General features: G+C 39.3%; 1 protein-coding gene and 1 pseudogene across 1 annotated transcript; both read right to left on the reverse strand.

Moving 5' to 3' along the window:
* Positions 1-444: 444 nt before the first annotated feature.
* Positions 445-1,062, reverse strand: LOC128115055 (protein lin-28 homolog A-like; annotated as a pseudogene).
* A 4,541-nt stretch (positions 1,063-5,603) lies between these two features.
* Positions 5,604-20,833, reverse strand: LOC128115058 (uncharacterized). The gene is made up of 6 exons (XM_052745628.1): positions 20,776-20,833; positions 18,453-18,615; positions 10,214-10,461; positions 9,007-9,146; positions 6,118-6,264; positions 5,604-5,648 (listed from the first exon to the last, which is right to left on the reverse strand). The coding sequence occupies exons 1-6, from the start codon at positions 20,831-20,833 to the stop codon at positions 5,604-5,606; spliced, it is 801 nt and encodes a 266-aa protein (XP_052601588.1).
* Positions 20,834-21,429: the final 596 nt, after the last annotated feature.

Raw genomic sequence — 21,429 nt, forward strand, 5'->3', positions numbered from 1 at the left:
TTTTTTTTTTTTTTTTTCCGGTTTTTTGAGACAGGGTTTCTCTGTGTAGCTTTGTGCCTTTCCTGGAACTCACTTGGTAGTCCAGGCTGGCCTCGAACTCACAGAGATCCACCTGCCTCTGCCTCCCGAGTGCTGGGATTAAAGGCGTGCGCCACCACCGCCCGGCCCCAGCCACTTTCAAAAGCATGTCGTTGTGGGTTCAAGCCTCAGCTAAGGCATGCAGGTTCCTTCCCTTGCATGTAGATAAAGCATGGTTGGAGTTTCCATTGACTCTCCCTTTCCCCCCACCAAGGGAAGACAGGGTGATACTGGGAACCCCGGCCTGAGAAACATGGCAATGCCAGCTACCCGCAACCCACCCCATCCCACTTTCTCCATTCTGCCAATTGATGCCTCCTCCTTGAAACTCCCCAATAACAAAAGAATAGCCCCCACTCCTGGGCCTCAATTCTGGGCTTCTGGGAGTAGGGTAGGGCTGTGGATCTCTTCCTCTTCCTCTTCCTCCCGGAAGTAGGCAGGCTTCCCCTGAGAAGTGGGGGCCTGCTGGGCCTTCACTGGACATGAGGCCACCATATGGTTGATGCATTCCTTGGCATGGTGGTCTAGAGCACCACAGTTATAGCACCTGTCGCCTTTACATCTTCGTTTCTGTGTGTTCTTCCCCTTTGGCCGCCGCTCACTCCCAATACAGAACACTCCACCAGGGCCAGTGACACGGATGGATTCCAGACCCTTGGCAGAGTTCTTGAAAGTGAACTCGACCGCCTCGCCCTCCTTGAGGCTCTGGAAATCTTCCATGTGCAGCTTACTCTGGTGCACAAAGACGTCCACCGGGGGATCGAACGCGACCCCAGCGTGGGCGGTCATGGACAGGAAGCCGAACCCCATGCACACGTTGAACCACTTACAGAACCCCATGCGTATGTTGAACCACTTACAGATGCCGCCCCGTGCAGCAGCTGCGGCTTGTCTGCCGCCGGGGCCGCGTCAGTGGGCGCCTTCTCGGGCGCCTTCTCCGCTGCCTTGGCACAGCCACCTCAGCTGGTTGGACACTGAGCCCATGGTCGTCGACTGAGCCCGTGGCCCCGGACCCCAGGTCAGGCGGGTGCTGGCCCCAGAGAAGTCCGGAGGCAAAGGGGTGGTTCGGAGAAGAGGCTGCTACATCTTCCCCCGCACAATTAATGAACTTTTCTTGTCTTGCCTGATAGAGCTCCCTCCAAGAGCAAAAGACTACCTAAAAAAAAAAAATCTGATACCAGGCACAAGAAGTCCACTTTTAAATTGTTGGTCAGAGCTGTTCAAGAGATTCCCAAAGCATACAGCCTATTGCTGTTGCCTTTGGTTACACCTCAGATTGCTAAAGACACCATGCACTTCAGACACAGGGCCCAGAGACCCTCCTGAGCAGGAAATGACCTGAATGCCCCATCCGTGAGGACTGGCTTTCATGGTACCAGAAGGGAAGCAACAAATAGCCTTACTCAGCTATGACACCTATGAACCACATCAATGACCAGTGTGGTACAATTACCCTAAGGGTGCAGCAGTGTCATGCGTACCTTGTTGGTAGCCAACAGCTTTCTAATTGGACTCCAGACCCACTCAACAAAAAGGAAATCATGTTGGTACTGGAAAGCTAGCTAACTAGTCGATGCCAGTGAAGTCATGGATATTGGAGAAGAACCAACAACACTAATTTAATAAACCGCCGTTACCCCTAACAACAATCTAAACATTTTTCCTCATACCCACAGATAAACGAAGTCTTTACCCCTCATTAAGGAAACTTGTCTTTTCAACAGATGGAGACCACTACAGAAAACCACAATCAATCAAAATTCAGAGTTATGGAACCCAGTCCCAAAGGATGCATACATCTACAATATAATCCCCACACCTAAGTTTCAGAGAAGATTACAGAAGAGGAGAAAAGATTGTAAGAGCCAGAGAATCAGGGCATTTGCTGTAGATTTTGTCCTTTAGTAATGTTAGAAGCTACACCATAAACTCTCACCAACAGGACCTCCTAAACATGAGCTAAATAGAGATAATACCAGTAGATATGCCTTTGGATAAGGAAAAGCCCAAAAGGCCTCAACCTTCAACAAAGAACTACAGGCAACTAAGGAAAGCTGAGAGTAGGCGAAATCGTCTTCCCCAGGGAGAGCACACCAACTGGTTATCCAATACCAAATGGTCAGCCCTGAAAACATGCATACAAGTGACATTATACAGACCAAGTAGGTTCTATTTAGGAATATATATATATATATATATATATATATATATATATATATTCATGTAATAAGTTAGTGAAAAAAAGAGCCCATGAATTTGATGATAGCAAGGAAGGATTCAAAGTACAGAAAGGAAAAAGAGAAATTAAACTGTATTACAGTCTCAAAAATAAAAACTTAAAAATATATTTCTAATAGCCATACTTGCTCTTAAAAATCTTCTGTATGTAGTGTTATGAAAGATATTCTAGATCTATTGTGGTTGTTGGTGGTACACCATTTTCATTTTCAACATATTTGTATCTTTGAAACTGAAGTTCATCTTACAGATGCAGTGGTTTGGTTTTTCTTTCTTAAAATGCTTCTCCTCTTTCCCTCTTAACTAGATCATTTCATTGGTGTTAATGTAACACCTAACAAGGGGACTTTGGCAGTTTGCCATTCTTAGTGCTTCATTTCCTAGGCTATGGTTGTGCTAGATATAGTCATCGTGTCAGTTTACTGACCTTGCCATTTCTTTTCATATATAATTTGGTTATTTTTTTTTCTTTAGCAGTTGGGCAGTTTCTTACAATACTAAATTTCTCATTGTTTTATTATTGCCATATGACTCAAATTTCAGTTTTGGATCTTCCCAAGGGAATAAAGTTACATTTACACATAATCCTGTGAATGAATTTTTAGCAGTTTAGCACATATAAGCAAGAACTTGATGTAATTTTTATATCTATTCAATGACTGAATTGTTAAACACATTATGTATATACATGCCATGTATTACTACAATATAACAAGTGTTTTTTTTTTTTGGTTTTTCAAGACAGGGTTTCTCTGTGTAGCTTTAACAAGTTTTAAAACCCTCTTCTTGGCTACTGCTCTATTGCTGTGAAAAGACACCATGACCAAGGCAACTCTTATAAAAGAAAGCATTTAGTTGGGGGCTCACTTAAAGTTTCAGAGTCTTAATCCTTTATCATTATGGCAGGAAGCATGGAGGTATACAAGCAGACACAGTGGTGGAGAAGTAACTGAAAGGCAGCAGGGGAGAGAGATTGGGCTTAGAAACCTCAGTGACACAATTCCTCCAACAGGGCCACACCTCCTAATCCTTCTAATCCTTTCAAAGAGTTCCACTCCCTAAAGAGTAAGCATTCAAATATATGAGCCTATGGAGGCCATTCCTATTCAAACCACCACACCGTCTTTTAGGATATGTTACCTTAACAGAATCGTCATAGGGTTATGGCCACATCCTGTTTGTTATCTATGCTATAATGTTACAAAGTATTACTATTGAGGGACAGTGAGGAAACTTCTCATGGTATCTCTCTATTATTTTTTATAATTGTACATGAATCTATTATTAGATAAATCAAAATTCCAATATGTAATCACTGGTTGTGATGGTTAGTATTAGTTGTCAATTTGACAGCATTTGAAATCACCTGAGAGATGGGCATCTGGGTATGCCAGTGGAAGGATATTTTGGTTGTATTATTGTGGGAAGAACCATGTAACTTGTGGGTGAGACCATTCCCTGGCAAGAGATATGGATTGTATACAATGGAGAAAGTGTGCTGAGCACTAGCACGCATTTTTCCTGGTTGTGGATGGAATATGACAAGTTCCTTCAAGATTCTACAGCTCTGACTTCACCACAATGAACTATAATCTGAACTATGATCTAGAATAAACCCTTCTCCCTTAAGTTATTCTTGTCAGAATGTTTTTATCACAGCAACAGGAAAAGAAACTAATATGAGTCAACCGGGAATCTTGATCCTAGAAAAGATAAGCTTTGTGTTCACACAAATACTGCATATTAATGTCCATAGAAAACATTTGCAATAATAAAAAAACAGAAATAATCCAGATACCTTCAGTGATTGGATAGAGAAATAGTGATACATCCACACCTTCTAACATAATGACATGATTTAAAATAATTACTGGTACAAGCATTAACTTATATAAATAGTAAGGAAGTTATGCTGAATGAAAAAAGTCAGTTACAAAAGATTACATACCATATGGTTCCTATCATAACATTCTCAAAATGATAATTCTTGTGATAGAGAACATATTAATGCCTACTAAGGATAAGTGATAAGGTTCTTGTGAGAAGGCAGTAAATATGACTATAAAATGGTAACATGAGGAATTTTTATGGTACTAGAACTATTATATCTCATGACTATGGAGATGTATTCATGAAATTATATGCATTGAAAATTGCATAACAAACATACAGTTGAGTACAAATAAAACATAAAAATTATGAACTAAGGTGGATGAATTGTATCTATGTTAATATTCTTATTATGATGTTGTGCTACAGTTTTTCAAAATTTTTACAATTTAGGAAAAATGTAGCACTGGTAACTTCTTTTTATGGTGTTTTTAAACAGTGTAACTCTTCAGTTATCTTGGAATAATTTTTTTTCAACTTGTAAGTCTTCAAAACATCAAATTTATCCACATGTAAAAAGACTAATCCTCTTAAAAATTACAAACTCCAGCACAAAACAAGATCTCATTAACAAGAAATGTACTTGCTTTTTAATTTGTTTTTATTTTGACATTTTGAAAAGAGATGAGTGTTACATAATTCTCCATTAGGACAAATGACATTTTAAATGAGGTCATAAATTGTTCCAAGGGAGTAAAGGTAACTTATTTCCATAAATATATGAGTTTCAATATAGACAAGAAATTCTGCTATGTTACTTCACATTACTGATACTTTAAGAATGCTCTGATGTCCAGCTCTTTCAGATTCAGCTTGTAGTTAGGGTTGAATTTCAGCTATAGGCTGTATCATGTCCTTAAAGGAAGACTGATCTTGTGTTGGTAGTGTGCTGTATGGAATTTGGTGTGGAGGGTTTGTAGTCTCAAGATCAGCAGGTGAAGATGCATCGGTAACTGCTGTAGAAGTTGGGGGTATACCTATGTTAGCCAATGGTACAATCTGGAATCTATCTGCATCAGACACAGAATGATTCTGAGTTTTTAGTGAGTCAATAACTGATTGATCATGAGAATTTGCATTATAGTCAGAAGAAGAATTCCAGGCCTTAATTGTACCACTTGGTTGGAGAATAGTTCTATTTTCATAAGACTCCATGGGCAGACCCGTTTGATTAATAGGAAAGAAATCCCAGGGTCCCTTTTTTTCAGATAAATGAAATTTTGGAGCTGAGTTGTCCTGAGTCATGTTTTGATTCTGAGATATGTTTTCCATGCCTTTCAAAATGTTTTTGTATTCATCTAAATCAGCATTTTCTGTCCAAGATTCATCGGTTGTACTAGTATCGTGGAAACGTACAGGCTCCACTTCATCATCTGCAGATGGACTCCATTGTTTAATTACATCTGCCATGATTTTATCAAAAGACTTATCAGGATTATTGGCTGCAAGACCCAAGGGTTTAGCACTATCGGTCTTAGGAGAAGTATATGGCATAGCTGTGTCCGAAATAAGCTGAGATAATGGGTATTTATGAAAACTGCCTGTATTAGGTGGAGGGGTAACCTGAATTAAATTCTGTCCAAAATTTTCTGGAAGTCTGGCAACAGGAAATGGTTTCAATTGCTCAGCTGCAAATCTGACAGCTTGTGGGGTCTGGCTTTTATCAAGGAACAATTTATGACCATCAGTAAAATAATTCACATCACTAAAATTAAAGATCTGAGGGAGATTGTTGATATGTTTGGTTTGTGGAGAAATGCCTAGGTTTTCTTGCAAGGACATCAACGAGGTATTAGGTGAGGCCATGGTTGGGATATAATTATGGCTGTGTTTGATTTGGGGAACATGCTCGTTTTCCTGCAATGTCCTACAGCGTAAGGAGGAAGTAGGATTTAGTAGCTTTTTAGATGCCTTGATGAATCGTTTCATCCAGGCAAAGTAGTGAGCTGTTCTAACGATGACGGTGGGATTTTGACATATCCTTGATGTCTTATGTACAAGGCCCACGAGTTCCCAGTGGTTCTTTAGGAAACATAGAACAGGACTGGCTCTTTGTATCTGAATAAGAAAACCAAGAAATATGTGTCACTTACGCAGTCTACTGTGCATACAATTCATATACTATATGAGGAAGAAGGGAAAAATTCAAATAATTTCATTATCAAGCAGCTCCCAGAAATTACCAATGTAAGACATGGTCACATACAGTTGAAGTATATGATAAGAGAATATAGCAAGTGTTGGTACTAATTACAAATTTTCAGATTCCTACAACCAACCACTTTATCAGCACTGAATTTGGATTTCTAAAAGTTATACTAAACTTAATGTTAAGTCAGAAAAGAACCAAACCAATTATCTTTTTCATACAAAATCTTCCCTTTGCTGCTTTTCTAGTAACAGTTACAACTGCTTTTCCAACGTTCAAGTTTTAAAATTAAAAAAAAAAACTTTGAAATCATTCTCAGTGCCTCTCCTTCTTCCACATATCTTACCAGTCTATCAACAAATAATGATTCTGATATTTTAAATAATTTCCAAAAAATGTATTTTAATAATTAAATTAAATAATTTTCTTATCTAGGGATGCTACTATTGTTGATAAAACATATAGTATCCTTGTGAAAAGGCATGCTCTTGTCCTTCTTACATCTGATTTTAATACAACATCCAAACTTATCCTCTTAAAATCTAAGAAAGACCAGTACATCTTTCTGCTTAAAAACCCTCCGGTGAGTGCTTCCAAGTCTTAACAATGTTAAAAGATTAGTTTTTATGATAGCTTATAAGACCTTTGAAACCCTTGTTACCACCTTGATATCACCTACTGCTGTTGGCTTGACTAGGATACTATAACCACCTGGCCTCTCCTTTCTGATAAATATATCCACATCAAAATCATTGTACTGGCTTTTCCTCTACCCTATACTTGTAACATTGGTCTGATATCCAAATGACTTCCTTCATCACTTCTTCCACAACTCCTTTCAAACACTTTTATTTTTTTAACAAATGTCTTTCCTGATTACCTAATCCTATTGAACAGGATTATATAAACGAAAATTCTTAGTCTATCTTGTGTTGCAAGTATTTTAGGCTAATACTGTCTTTAGAGTCCATCCAGTTATTTCAGACTCCATGCAGAATTAAAGGTTATAATAAGCCCTGTTCTACATTTATTGTCCTGGTGTATTTTACTCAAAATATTTAAATAGCACTTGTATTATTTACTTATTCTTGATCACCATTCAAAAATGGATAAACTCATGAGAACATGAACCACCCTATCCTCACTACTATTACCCTAGTTCAGATAAGGTTACTATGTAAGAATGAAGAGTGCATAAATACTCATCATAACTGTTGTTTTGCATTTCTTCAACAAGCCTTCCCTTTTAGGGCATTTTCACACCCGCTATGAGTAAACTTCAAAATATAAACTTTGTCATGCCATTTCTCTTGTCAAAATCTTTGCATGGCCCCCCATTCTCTAAATAATACAGTATGCTTGTGTTAATAAGGTAATAACACATTCATAATCTGTCCAGTGATTATTTGTCTCTCACTTCTCTCCTCCCTTGTACTCCACTTTTGCCCCCAAATCAAGGCATTTTTACATTTTCCAGACTTGTCATATTCTGCTCCCTATGACCTAAATGCCATCACTTCATTTTATACTTCTTATCCAATTTGATAAATCGCTACTTTTCTTTAAATAGTAGTTGAAATATTAACTTCAACACACTTTAAATTAGCCTTCCTTTTTACTCTCAGTGCTAATTTCATACTGTGCAGGTATCTATTATACTTGTCCGCCTGGGCTACTATTCTCTGCCTTCTGAATAAGAATGTGAACTCTGGTGCTGGGACCATGGATGATTTTTTTTTCTAGCAAACCTCCATTCTACTGTAAGCCCTCTGATGTTTGTGAGCACTCTGGCTCCTTTATCTCCCCTATCAGACTGACATTCTAAGGACTGGTCTCAGATGTTTCTTTTCTATCTCACCAAATGAACAGCAGTCCCCTAACTGCTTACCTGAAGTTCTTTTGCAACCATGTGTTTCTAGAAACTAACATGAGGCCTGATATTCGATATTTAGAAATGGTACTGGTATTCATCTCATCCCTTGCAATTATCCACCATGAAACCTAGGTATTAACTCTGTAACTTTTCATGTGCTATTTCCTCATCTCAATTTGAAACAATTTTGAACAATATTGCATCTATTCTTGCTTAAATTACTTCTCATCTCTCAAGACTTAGCATTCAAGGCTGATCATATCATTTAGTAACTCAGTCCAGATCTCCACAGTTCAAGTTATTGCTTCCCTTGAAGTCTGTTCACCAGTATTTGTGTATGTGATTTCAAGTTGTCCAAGATATACTGGTACCTAAAACTTATCCTGCATGAGGCTTTATTTTATATAGCTTTTCTACATGAATAGGTGGAGTGAGTTGCGCCTGTACCTTTTAAACCTCTCCACAGTTAAGTCTGAGCCATACTGTGTTCATTATGGTACCTACTGAGAAACTCTAATAAAATTAGAAACAGAAAGACAACATGTATGTGTGTATTCATTGATTCTTTTTTTGTGTGTGTGTTTCTCATTTGTACCTAAAGCCTTCCTTGTGGTAAACTCTATGCCTCTCAAATATACAATGAAATGTCCCAGATTCGCATATTTGCCTGGCGCTAACTTCCTTATGTCCTGTTATTGAACATTTACTTGCATATCTACAGAATTCTACATTTTTACGTTTCCTTCCTGTTCTTAATATTGCTCTGGTGTATGATTACCCAGCAATCTTCCCGTGGTTGACTCTGAATGCACATGCCCTCACTCTTCTCTAGATATGAATGCTGATGGTGACATGTTGAGAAGTCCAGCAGCTGCACAGATATCTTCTTTACTCTGGTGGTTCCAAGCTTCTTGCTACCTAAAGGCATACATAAGGGATAATGCTGAGATCCAAAACACCCGTTCTCTGACTTTGGTTTGTCGCCACTCTCAATTCAACCACATAATCTTCCCAAGACATTCTCCTTTCTCTTCCTTTCTTTCCCCCAACTTTCCCCTTTCCTTTCTCTCCTCTCTTTAGACATTTCCTTACCTTGGATTTTCTGAACCATTCCCACCTTCCTTACCCTATTGTGATGATTAGTCTTGATTATCAATTTGATTGGATTAAGAAACACCTTGGATTGCAGGGTGTGGTGGCGCACACCTTTAATCTTAGCGCTCAGGAGGCAGAGACAAGCAGATCTCTGTGAGTTAGAGGCCAGCTTGGTCGCCAAAATGAGTTCCAGGATGGCCAGGCCTGTTACACATTACACATCTGTTTTCTGAGAATGCCTGTCTCAGAAAAACAACAACAACAAAAGAAACACTTTGGAGTACCTAAGTAAAGCCCAACTCTGGGTATGTCTTATAGCATTTTCAAACATCTAGCTAATGACCACTCTTAACAAAACAATGAATTAATCACTTGAATATGATAGCAGTGTTGAGATATGTTTAAAGGTATGAAGTGAACCCTAGTTGGAGTGGTAGTTAACTGGGGACATACTTTTGTCCCTTCTCTCTACTTCTTGAACACCAAGAAGTGAAGAACAGCCTCTACCACATGCTCCAATTGCTAGTGTTCTGCCCAGTACATGGGGACAAGCAGCCATATATAGAACTTTCTGAAAACATGAGTCAAAAGAAATCTATCCTGTCTCAAATAATCTCTATTAGATCTTTCACAGCAACAAGAAAAGTAGTTAAAATACCTGGGTATAGACATAGTTCTGTAACAAGAGTTGAGACAACCCCAGGCATATTCCATTCCTTCATTACACTTCAAGTTTATGTCTCACTGGACTGAGGTGATATGGACTTAAGGATCTCCACTATTTCCTCTAGATTAGTCTTCCCATGTCAGAGACTGCATTTCTTTAGAAAATGAGTCATAGGACCAGAGCCAAAATCACAAAATAGTGTCCCTTGACTCCTTTTACTTACTTTGGTATTGATACACATCACAGTTTCTGTATTGGCACTTGGAACAGCCCTTCAGAGATATATTAGGGGACTGAGACAGTGGTATTTCATCCCCATAGAGGGGCTCTTCCAGAATGATCAGGCCAATATCTGCTTTTATTGGGTCATTTTCATCCTGAGGATCAAACTTGGGATGGAGACAGATTTTTTGGCCATGTGGGATGCTTTCTGGGTCATTCACTCCTGAAATGTCCAGGTGTGACAGTTTCCTAGGGTAAGAGAAGGATATGCCACAATTTAATTGATAGCAATAAATGATTATCCATATAATTTCTTATGAAAGGCATTGTTTGGCATCATACATCAAATTCAAAGTTATAAAATAGCCTAGTTTTTTCATTTATATGACATTATCTTAATTCCAAGCCACACCGTGGCCCTTGGTTTCTTTACATTTCTACAGCTCTACTACCAACTATCTGATTCTCAAAAAATTGTTTTGTATGCTTGGATCTTAGTGAATCTCATAAATTGAGAAGAGAAGGACTGCCTATTCAAACTTTGTTTCAGATTTAACATTCTCCAAGTTGAAAAATAAGCCCAAACTCTCTACCTGGGATCACCAGTGTCCACAAGAGTCTGGGATTCATAAGCAGTTTCTACTCTCCTTTCTGTCCTCCACTACAATCTCTCCAGTCCCATCTCTAACTCTGTAGCAGACTGCTTGTAAGTGCCTCTCATCCCACCCTACCTTCAATCCCTGGGGACTCCACTGAACTTACTTTGAACCCCCAGCCTTCTGTCAGCCACTGATACCTAGACACACTTTCTACCTGGGGCCCCCAGTGGACACACTGGTCCTGGACACAGGCAGGTGATGTGTTTTACTTTTCTTCCTGTCCTCTGTAAAAAATCTCTCCAGTCTCACCCCCATCCCTGTAGCAGCATGCTTGCAGGGGCCTGTCCTCCTACCCTCCCTCCATTCCCTGGAGACTCCACCAAACCTCCTCCTTCCTATGGTCTTTCTCTACCCTCTCCACCCCCGACTCTATCCTATCTCCATTCCTTTAAGTTCACCCCTGATATCTCAAAACACTTTCTAACCAGGACCCCCAATGGACAAACCTGGCAGGGACTCGGGTAAGTTATTCACACTAACCTTCCTGTCCTCCATTATGATCTCTCTATTCTCACCCTGAGCCTAGTAACAACTTACTTACAGGTGCCTCATTTCCCTCCTCAACTCTATTCACTGGGGAGTCCAATTACTGGTTCAAACCAAAAGTCACCCTTGCCCATTTACCTCTTTCTCTCCAAATTATTATTTGTCTCACTGCACTTTACTTTTAAAAATCCCCTTTTCCCACCACACCTGCAATTTCCAGGGACCCTGCCTCTTGGTGTAGGCAGGATCCTCTTATCTCTTTTCTGAAGCCCCTCTAAGCCCACCTCCATTCCTTTTTGCCACCAGCTGACATGAAAAAGCACTCTCTACCATGGAACCCACAGCCACCACACTTCCCTAATATCCAGGGAGGATAACAGAAACCAAGAAATGTAACACCCACCCAACAAAGACAAGACCAAATATCAACTCCTAGAATCACCTCAATCATCCTCACCCCAGATTCCTAGACACCAGCACAAAAGCACAAACACTAACAACCAAGACAATATGCCTCCACCAGACCACAGTAACACTATTACAGTAGGCTCTAAGAAATGCAGGGACAAGACAAGGACTTCAAAATAGCTATTATGAATATGCTTCAAGGACCTGAAAGAGGATATGAATAAATCCCTTAATGAAGTCTATGAAAACACAAACAAACAGTGGAACAGAATAATGAAAAATAGGTCAAGACATGAAAGCAGAAATAGAATCACTAAAGAAAACCCAAACTAAGATAGAACTGTGATGCAGAATAATCTTTTTGTACACTGTGAAGATGTGTCACTCTGATTGATTTAATAAAAAGCTGAATGGCCAATAACTAGGCAGGACTTTAGGAACAGAGGATGCTGGGAAGAAGAAGGGTGGAGACACAGAGAAGCAGAAGAAGCAGCATAGGCAATACAGAGTAAAGGTAACCAAGCCACATAAAAGAAAATAGATTAAAAAGAGATGGGTTAATTTCAGTTATAAGAGCTACTTAGAGACAAGCCTAATATTGGCTGAGTTTTCATAGTTAATAATGTATCTCCATGTCATTATTGGGGAGATGATAGTCTCATCGAAAAAGTCTGACTACAAAACTGGAAATGAAAAACTTAGGAAGTAAAAACAAAAACCTCAGATATAAACCTCACCAAAATAGTACAAGAGAGAATCTCTGAAAGAGAGAATCTCAGGCATTGAAAAGAAGGTAGAATAAATATATGCCTCAGTCAAATAAAATGTTAAATCTAAAAATTCCACACACAAAACCAGGAAATCTGAGACACTGGGAAAAGACCAAATCTGTGAATAGTAGGTCAGAAAGCCTGTTCAAAGGTACAGAAAATATTTTTAACAAAATAATAGAATTAAATATATATCAAGGTACAAGAGGCATACAGAACACTAGATAGACAGGATGAGAAAAGAAATTCCCCATGACACATAATAATCAAAACACTAAATGTACAGGAAAAATGAAGACTATTAAAAGCAAGTTCATAGCACCAAGTGCCTACATAAAAAATTCAGAGAGATCTCATATTAGCAACTTAATCATACACATGAAACTCTAGAAGCAAAAGAAGAAATCACAACCAAGAGGAGTAGATGGCAGTAAATAATCAAACTGAGGGTTGAAATCAATCAATCCAAAATCCACCTCAGGCCATGTGATGTCTGGGCTTCAGCTGTACTCGAGGGCCATGGCTGAGTTCATGGCCCTACTGCAGCAGTGTCTGTGTTGATGTCCGTGGTCCATGTTAACGCCAAAGGCCACGCTGATATCTGTGATTTGGGCTGCCACCCGAGGCCATGTTGATGTTGAAGGACAGTGCTGAGATGACCTGGCTGCTCACTAACAGTCACACAGGGCACTGATACAGCTTGTGTGCCAGAGAGCTGACCCCACCCCTCTCCAGCTGCCATAGAGTGGCACCTACAATGGTGTGGGCATGTGAGAACTGGCCCTGGTGGCACAGGAGAGCTGTCCCTAATGGCATGGATGCAGAAGAGCTGACTCTGGTGGCATGGGTATGGCAGAACCATAACCACAAGATTTCCATGACTTGGGGCAACAGCAGGATAGCAGAGAGGAGTCTTGGTGAGGGTCCAGTATTGATTTTGTAGCAGAAGCCAGAGGCCTTGAACCAGACCAATGACCACTGAAATGAACATTTGCAAAGAAAGCTGTTTGGGCAAAAAGGTAAACTGTGTAACATACCATAGCTCCCAATGCTACTACAGTGAATGAATATGTGATGGAGAGGTGGGAAAGAAGGAAGAGCAAAGTGGCACAAACACAGTGGAACTGAAGATGAGACAGCTATGAAAGGTGTGAGAAAATGCTAGGGTTAGTAGAGGAGCAGTTCATTGGCCAGAGGGATCAGTGAAATGTTTGTTTGTTTGTTTTTATTTCCTAAACAGAACAGTGATAGCAAAGGTACTAAGAACAACAATCAATAAATGGGACCACATGAAACTGAAAACCTTCTGTAAGGCAAAGGACACTGTCAATAGTACAAAATGACAGCCTACAGGATGGTAAAAGATTTTCACCAACTTCACATCTGGAAGAGGGCTAATATCCAAAATATAAAAAGAAACTAGACATCAAAAAACCCCAAATAACCCAATTAAAAATTGTGGTACAGATCTAAACAGAATTTTCAACAGAGGAATCTCAAATGGCTGAGAAACAAAGAAATGTTCAATATCCTTAGCTATCAGGGAAATTCAGATCAAAACTACTTTGAGATTCTATTTTACACCTATCAGAATGGCTAAGATAAAAAACACAAGTATCAGCTCATGCTGGTAAGGATGTGAAGCAAGGGGAACATGCCTCCATTTCTGGTGGGCATGAAAACTTGTATAACTACTATGGAAAGCAATATGATGGTACCTCAGAAAATTGGGAATGGATTTACCTCAAGACTCAGCTATACCACTCTTGGGCATATACCCAAAGGATGTTCCATCCTACCACAAGAACACTTGCTGAACTATGTTCATTGCAGCTTTATTTATAATATCTAGGAACTGGAAACAACCTAGATGCTCCTCAACTGAAGAATGGATAAAGAAAATGTGGTACATTTACACAGTATAGAGTATTACTCAGCTATTAAAAACAATGACATCATGAAATTTTCAGGCAAATGGATGGGATCAGGTGGGGTGGGGTGATGGAGGGAGAGAGTACTGGGAGAGTCAACTGGAACTGGGGGCATCTGGAGAGCAATGTAGAGACCTACTGCAGTGGAAACGCCCTGGAATCTATGAGCATGACCCTAGTGAAGTCTCCTAGTAATGAGGGATACAGAGTCCAAACTGGACTTCTTCCATAACCAAGCAAGCCTCCTAGCAGTAGGTCTGGGACATCAGCCCAGCCACAAAACCTTTGACCTACAATCTGTCCTGCCTGCAAGATGTGCTGGGGTAATGGTGGCATAGAACTTGTATGAGTGGCCAACAAATGACTGGTCCAACTTGAGGCCCACGCCATGCAAGGGAGCCCATGCCTGACACTGCCTGGATGGCCAGGACCCAGAGGCAGGACAGCCCAGAGACCCAGGATAGAACCAAACACCACTGGCAAAAAAAAGTCAATGAAATGACTTTTAATTGTATTCTGCTATAGTTATTGATCAGTACCTACACCAATTGTCATCAGAGAGGCATCATCCAGCAACTGATGGCAGCAGATGCAGAGACCCACAGCTAAACACAGGGGAACCCCGCAGAAGAAGGGGAGGAAGGATTGTAGGAGCCAGAGGGGTAGTGGACACCATAAGAATACATTCTACAGAATCAACTAAGAAGGACTCAGGGGCTCATAGAGATTGAAGCGACAAACATGGATCCTATATGAGTCTGAGTTATGTCTTCTGCATATACGATATGGTTGTGTAGTTTGGTGTTCTTGTGAGACTCCCAACAGTGGTAGTCCAGGGGTGTTTCTGACTCTTTGGCTTGAGCTTTGGACTCTTTCCCTCCTACTGGTTGCCTCACCCAGCCTTTATATGAGGGTTTGTGCCTAGTCTTATTGAATCTTGTTATGCCATGTTCAGTGGATATCCCTGGGGGGCCTGCTCTTTTTTTTAAGGTAAATGAAGGAGGAGTGGATCTGGGGGAAGAGGGGAGATGGGAGAGGGACTGGTATGAGTCGAGGGAGGGGGAAACTTTAATCAGGATGTAATATATAAGAGAAGAATAAAAAAATATTTTGAGATTTCATATTGCTGTAGACGGAATGGTCAAGTTCAAAACAATGACAGCAGAGGTTGGTGTGGATATGGAAAAGGAGAATGCTTATTCATTATTGGTGGGATTACAGACTGCTGCAGTCACAATGGAAATCAGTATGGTGATTCCTCAAAAAATTGAAAATAGATCTACCACCAATCCATTTATATCACTCCTTAATATATACCCAAGGGACTGCATATCTTACTACAGAGATACTCATCCATGTTCATTGTTATTCACAATAGCCAGGAAATGGTAATAGCCTAAATGTCCATCAACTGGTGAATGGATACTGAAAATGTAGTACATTTATACAATGGAATGTTATTCAGATGTTAAGAGAAATGAAATTATAAAATTTTCAGGTAAATGGATGGGAACTGGAAACCATCATCCTGGATGAGGTAGCCCAGATCCAGAAAGACAAACACTGCATGTTTTCTCTTACATGTGGCTCTTAGCTTTGAATTTTTAGGCATGTGTGTTTTGTTTGGAATATCCATAGACGTTAGGAAACTAGTAGGGGCTCAGGGGTGGGGTGGGAGGAAGGAATCTTTCAAGGGAAGGAGTATAAATATAGTGTTATAAAGGGGGAAAGGAAAATAATGGAACAGGAAGTGTTAAATAGGCTTGGGGATGGGAAAGCAGGATGGATGACAGGATATGGGAATGGATAACTAACACCAAAGGTATTTTTGGAAAAACCATAGGAAACTTGCTACTGGAGAAGCTTCCTAAAATAAATACTTACACACATATAAAAAGAGCTTAAATTGGGTTACCCTAAAATAGGGGAGACAATATTCCAACTAGGCACCATATGCTATAAATTAGAAAATCCCAGGACCAGGAATTGGTAACCTCTTTTTGAGTTGTTGACCAATGGTGTCCCATAGTTCCCCAAATATTACAAGTTATTGCTATTGATCTTGGTTACCCCCAGAAGTTGATGGTATGATCCTATTGTAGAAGATACCACATACTTGAGTCATAAACATGGATAAATTGAGCTGATACTCACCTGGAAGCTTCATCCCTACTGGCTATCTTTCATAGTGCTGGAAGGTGCTGCTATGCACACTACCAGAGAAGGAAAGTAATCATCAGTCTCACCCAGATGTGAACCTGTTAAGCTATAATAATGACTGTTCTGGCAAGGTATGCCCACCACTCATTGTTGTGAAGATAACCAACCACTTTCTGATAATATGTAAGGCCTGTTCCATGAGATGGAACCCATACCTGACAAACCTACTGCTATGATTCTGCTAAAATGGACATAATATTAAAACTTCTCCTAGTAACTTATTGATATATCCATATATCAGTGCATCTCTAAACTCTCATCAGAGAAGCTTCTTCTTGTGAAGATGGCATTTAACAATGAACCACAACTGGTCAACATGTAGAGGATAAGAAACTGCAGAGTGCTCAGCTATTAATGTGACATCTATTTCATACCTCTATCCCAAGGGTCAGAAATCTTCACAGAAGAGAAGGCAAAAAAGATCATAAGAGCCAGAGGTGGTGGGTGACTTCAAAGAAATAATGTTTTCCTGGCACAACAGCAAAGTCACATATATAAAGTCACAGCAATTGTGACAGCATACATAGGACCTTTGCAAGATCAAGCCAGACAAAAGTCCTAGCATGGAAGAGGAAAGGTTGGCATGAAGACTCACCCTTAGCCAAGGAACTAATGATATTTGATAGCTGCTGGGAGGAGTGTCAATTTTATTAAATGGTAAGATGACCATACCCAGGGGCAGGCCCCACATCCAGGAGTAGTTGAACAACACAATTTGGACTCCATGAATCTTATGAAGAGAGAGAGAGAAAAGGCACATAAATCTGGGTGGGTAGGGAGGTGGGGGTGGACCTGGAAGTAGATAGGGTGATATGGTCAAAATGTATTGTATGAAATTCTCAAAAAATTAATTAAAATATTATTTTAAAAAGAATATAGAGGATAGATTCAAGAACAGTATTGAAGTATTCTAGAATCAACACCATGAATATCTGAATTAAAGCAATGGCCATAGGGAATGAAGATAAAGGACTAAAGGAATTAAAGAGGAAAAAATGAACCAGACTTTATAACTGAATTGATATAAGATTAAATAATTATGGACAAATCCTAGTTATAACCTTAGTAATATTACCATTCCTAAAACAACGATTTCTTTTTTTTGTATTTGTGATAAGATCCATTCTCTTCAGATGACACAAAAGACCTTCCTTTATCTTTGATGAAAGACTAACATATCTTCAAGAATAGAGATTGTGTCTTTTCTCTTAAAAAAATTATTTTGTGTTATTAATTCATTTATTTTAATTTATTCATTTATTTTAATGTATTCATTTATTTTTATGTATTCATTTATTTTATGTATTCATTTATTTTTATGTATTCATTTATTTTTATGTACATGCTACAGCAAGTTCATGGCACTCAGAGGGCAACTTGCAGGAGCTCATTCAAAGTCAGGTCATCAGCCTTGGTGACATGCATGTTTTAACTGGTGAGATATCTCTCCTTCCCTAGAGACTATATCTTTCATCTATGACTCCTCAGAACTTAGTTTTGAGCATGACGAAGGTGAATAGTCAATTAATTTTCAATAGAATGCATGAAGGAGAAAGAAATGGAAAAATAAAGTATGAGAAGACAGAAAATATGTTGGCTAGTTAACAAAAACAAGCCAGTTACATGATTTCAGTACCAGAAAGTGATTCTTATCAGTATCTTCTTCATTGAGTTTCTCTGAAATAATCCACCAGCAGGAGTCCTGAAAAGAAAAACTCATTTAATCTTATCCAAGACCCAAGAACATTCTTTCTTCCCCTACTCACGATTTCTTTAGACAGTTAGCTGTAGAAAGAATCAGCCATGGAGTCAGGACAATACCCTGACAATTTTCAGGCATAGATGCGAGCCATGGTATATCAATGGAGGCATCCAATGATGGTAGATTTTCAATCAATGAATCTAAATTCAGACTCCGTATTTGGGGTACTGAAAAGAGATAGGATAGGAATAGGGATGGATGAAGATAACATTAAAAACATTTTCAATACTAATGAACTTTCTAATTTTTTAGTTAATCTACTCAAATTCAGCTAGAAAGTTTCCATTGCATATTCAATATGGCCTAACTTCCTTCATGTGTGTGATTTCTTCTGTGTGAGTAGATGTGTAGCTGGAGATTTTCTGTGTCCTGGCCTGCCGGCAGTCAGGACAAATCTCTCCCACTTGCATCCCCCAAGTAAACACACAGAGACTTACAGTATTATAACTTGCATAGCCATGGCTCAAGTTTTTAACTAGCTAGCTCTATATCTTAAATTAGCCCATAACTATTAATCTATGTATCACCAAATGTTCCATGGCTTTACCTGCATCCCATTACATGTTGCTGCTTGGGTGGCTTGCTAGCATCTCCCCCACACAAACCTTCTTCTCTCCCTTTGAATTTCCCACCTGCCTCTAAGCTGCCTTTCCATAGGCCAAAGGGCTTTATTTATCGACCAATCAGAGAAACACATATTCACAGTGTACAGAAAGACATTCCCCCATCACCTCCCCTTTTCTGTCTAAACAAAAAAAAAGGTTTTAACTTTAACCTGTTAAAAATTACATATAACAAAACAGTTATCAAGCAAGAATTACAGTTACAATATCTAGTCTATTTGTATTTTGTAAAATTAAAGAAAATTTTTTTATCTATCCTATATTTGTGAGTCTAAGGTTTCATATCTAATTTATCTTTTATCATAACCAAGGAAAATTATGATTAAAACTATCTAGTCTTCGACTACATCAAAGACACCATTTGTAGCTGAAGTTTTTCCTGTGTCCCACCTGGTCCGTGGCCGCTCAGACCCAAGTAAACACACAGAGACTTATATTAATTATAACTGCATGGCCTTGGATAAAGCCTTTTGCTAGCTAGCTCTATCTTAAATTAGCCCATAACTATTAATCTATGTATCACCATATATTCCATGGCTTTACCTGCATCCCATTACATGTTGCTCCTTAGGTGGCTTGCTGACATCTCTCCCCCTCCCCCCCACCTTCTTCCTGTCTCTCCCTTTGAATTTCCCGCCTGCCTCTGAGCTGCCTTGCCATAGGCCAAAGGGTTTTATTTATCAACCAATCAGAGAAACACATATTCACAGTGTACAGAAAGACATTCCCCATCACCTCCCCTTTTCTGTCTAAACAAAAGGAAGGTTTTAACTTTAACCTATTAAAATTACATATAACAAAACAGTTATCAAGCAAGAATTACAGTTACAATATCTAGTCTATTTGTATTTTGTAAAATTAAAATATTGTATTTATCCTTTGTCAGTCCAAGGTTTTTTATCTAACTTATCTTTTATCATAACCAAGGAAAATTATAACTATCTAATCTTCGACTACATCAAAGACACCATTTGTAGCTGAAGTTTTTCCTGTGTCCCACCTGGTCCGTGGCCACTCAGACCCAAGTAAACACATAGAGACTTATATTAATTATAACTGCATGGCCATGGATAAAGCCTTTTGCTAGCTAGCTCTATCTTAAATTAACCCATAACTATTAATCTATGTATCCCCATATGTTCCATGGCTTTACCTGCATCCCATTACATGTTGCTCCTTAGGTGGCTTGCTGACATCTCTCCCCCCCACACCTTCTTCCTGTCTCTCCCTTTGAATTTCCCGCCTGCCTCTAAGCTGCCTTTCCATAGGCCAAAGGGCTTTATTTATCGACCAATCAGAGAAACACATATTCACAGCGTAGAGAAAGACATTCCGCCATCATAGATGTGTGATATTCCTACCATGACGACAATCTGATGCTTTGTCTCTTTTCATTGTACATTTAAACCAAATGAAAATAAAGTTTGTACAAAAAATGATAGGCAAAGATAGTCTATCTGATGCAGTGAAATTTAAAAGGTAGGGCAGGAAGTAGAGGTAGAGAGGAGAAGGGAGTAAAAAGTATAGAAGAGGATATGTAAATGTAGATGAGGGAGAAGAGAATGAGAGGAGGCACCGAAGAAGGGGGTTAAACTAGTTCAGAAAAGGATGAGAAGTAAAATAGGGATGAGACAGACAGGAGAATGGTCTCTGGACATAGAAGGGAAGTAAGAATAGATAAGGATGTCCAGGTATCTGACTTACCTGCACAACAGTAGGAAATAAAACACGAAACACAGTAAAGCCAAAGTAGAGCCTTCATTTTGGCTCCACTGGCAAGAGATGTGTTGTGAAAGTCTCAAGGCAACAGCAACTCTAGTAGTCTAGAAGCAGAGTTCAGAGGTTATAGAATGTCTGACATCATAATACCTACTGTGAGATTACTTCCTCTTGTAGCCTTAATGCTGCTTAAGATAGGGAACTGGGAACAGCAACATAGTTTAAAATCAAGCATTATTCTAGTTTTAAACTCTGGGGGTTTTTATGCTTTATCATGTCAGAGAAGAGCTGGTATTTGTCCCAGCCTATTGTGAGAAGCTCAGTTCTCTGCTATAAAGAACGAGTGATTATGGTACCATTGTACCATTGGCATCTTTATGTAGCTCAGCTTCAGTTGTTTGTTTGTTTGTTTAGTTGGTTGGTTGGTTGGTTGGGTTTTTTGAGACAGGGTTTCTCTGTGTAGCCCTAGCTGTCCTGGAACTCTGTAGACCAGGCTGGCCTCAAACTCAGAGATCCACCTGCCTCTGCCTCTCAAATAAGCTCTCAAATAAGCAAGTGCTTTCTAAAGATGGTCTTCATTTCTTTCTTTCAGATTTTTACGATGATTTGCAAATATTTTGGCAAATGTTTAGGTGTAGA

Source organism: Peromyscus californicus, unplaced genomic scaffold (assembly GCF_007827085.1).
Source record: "Peromyscus californicus insignis strain IS unplaced genomic scaffold, ASM782708v3 Scaffold_10__1_contigs__length_136768540, whole genome shotgun sequence".
In the NCBI taxonomy this organism is placed as follows: Eukaryota; Metazoa; Chordata; class Mammalia; order Rodentia; family Cricetidae; genus Peromyscus; species Peromyscus californicus.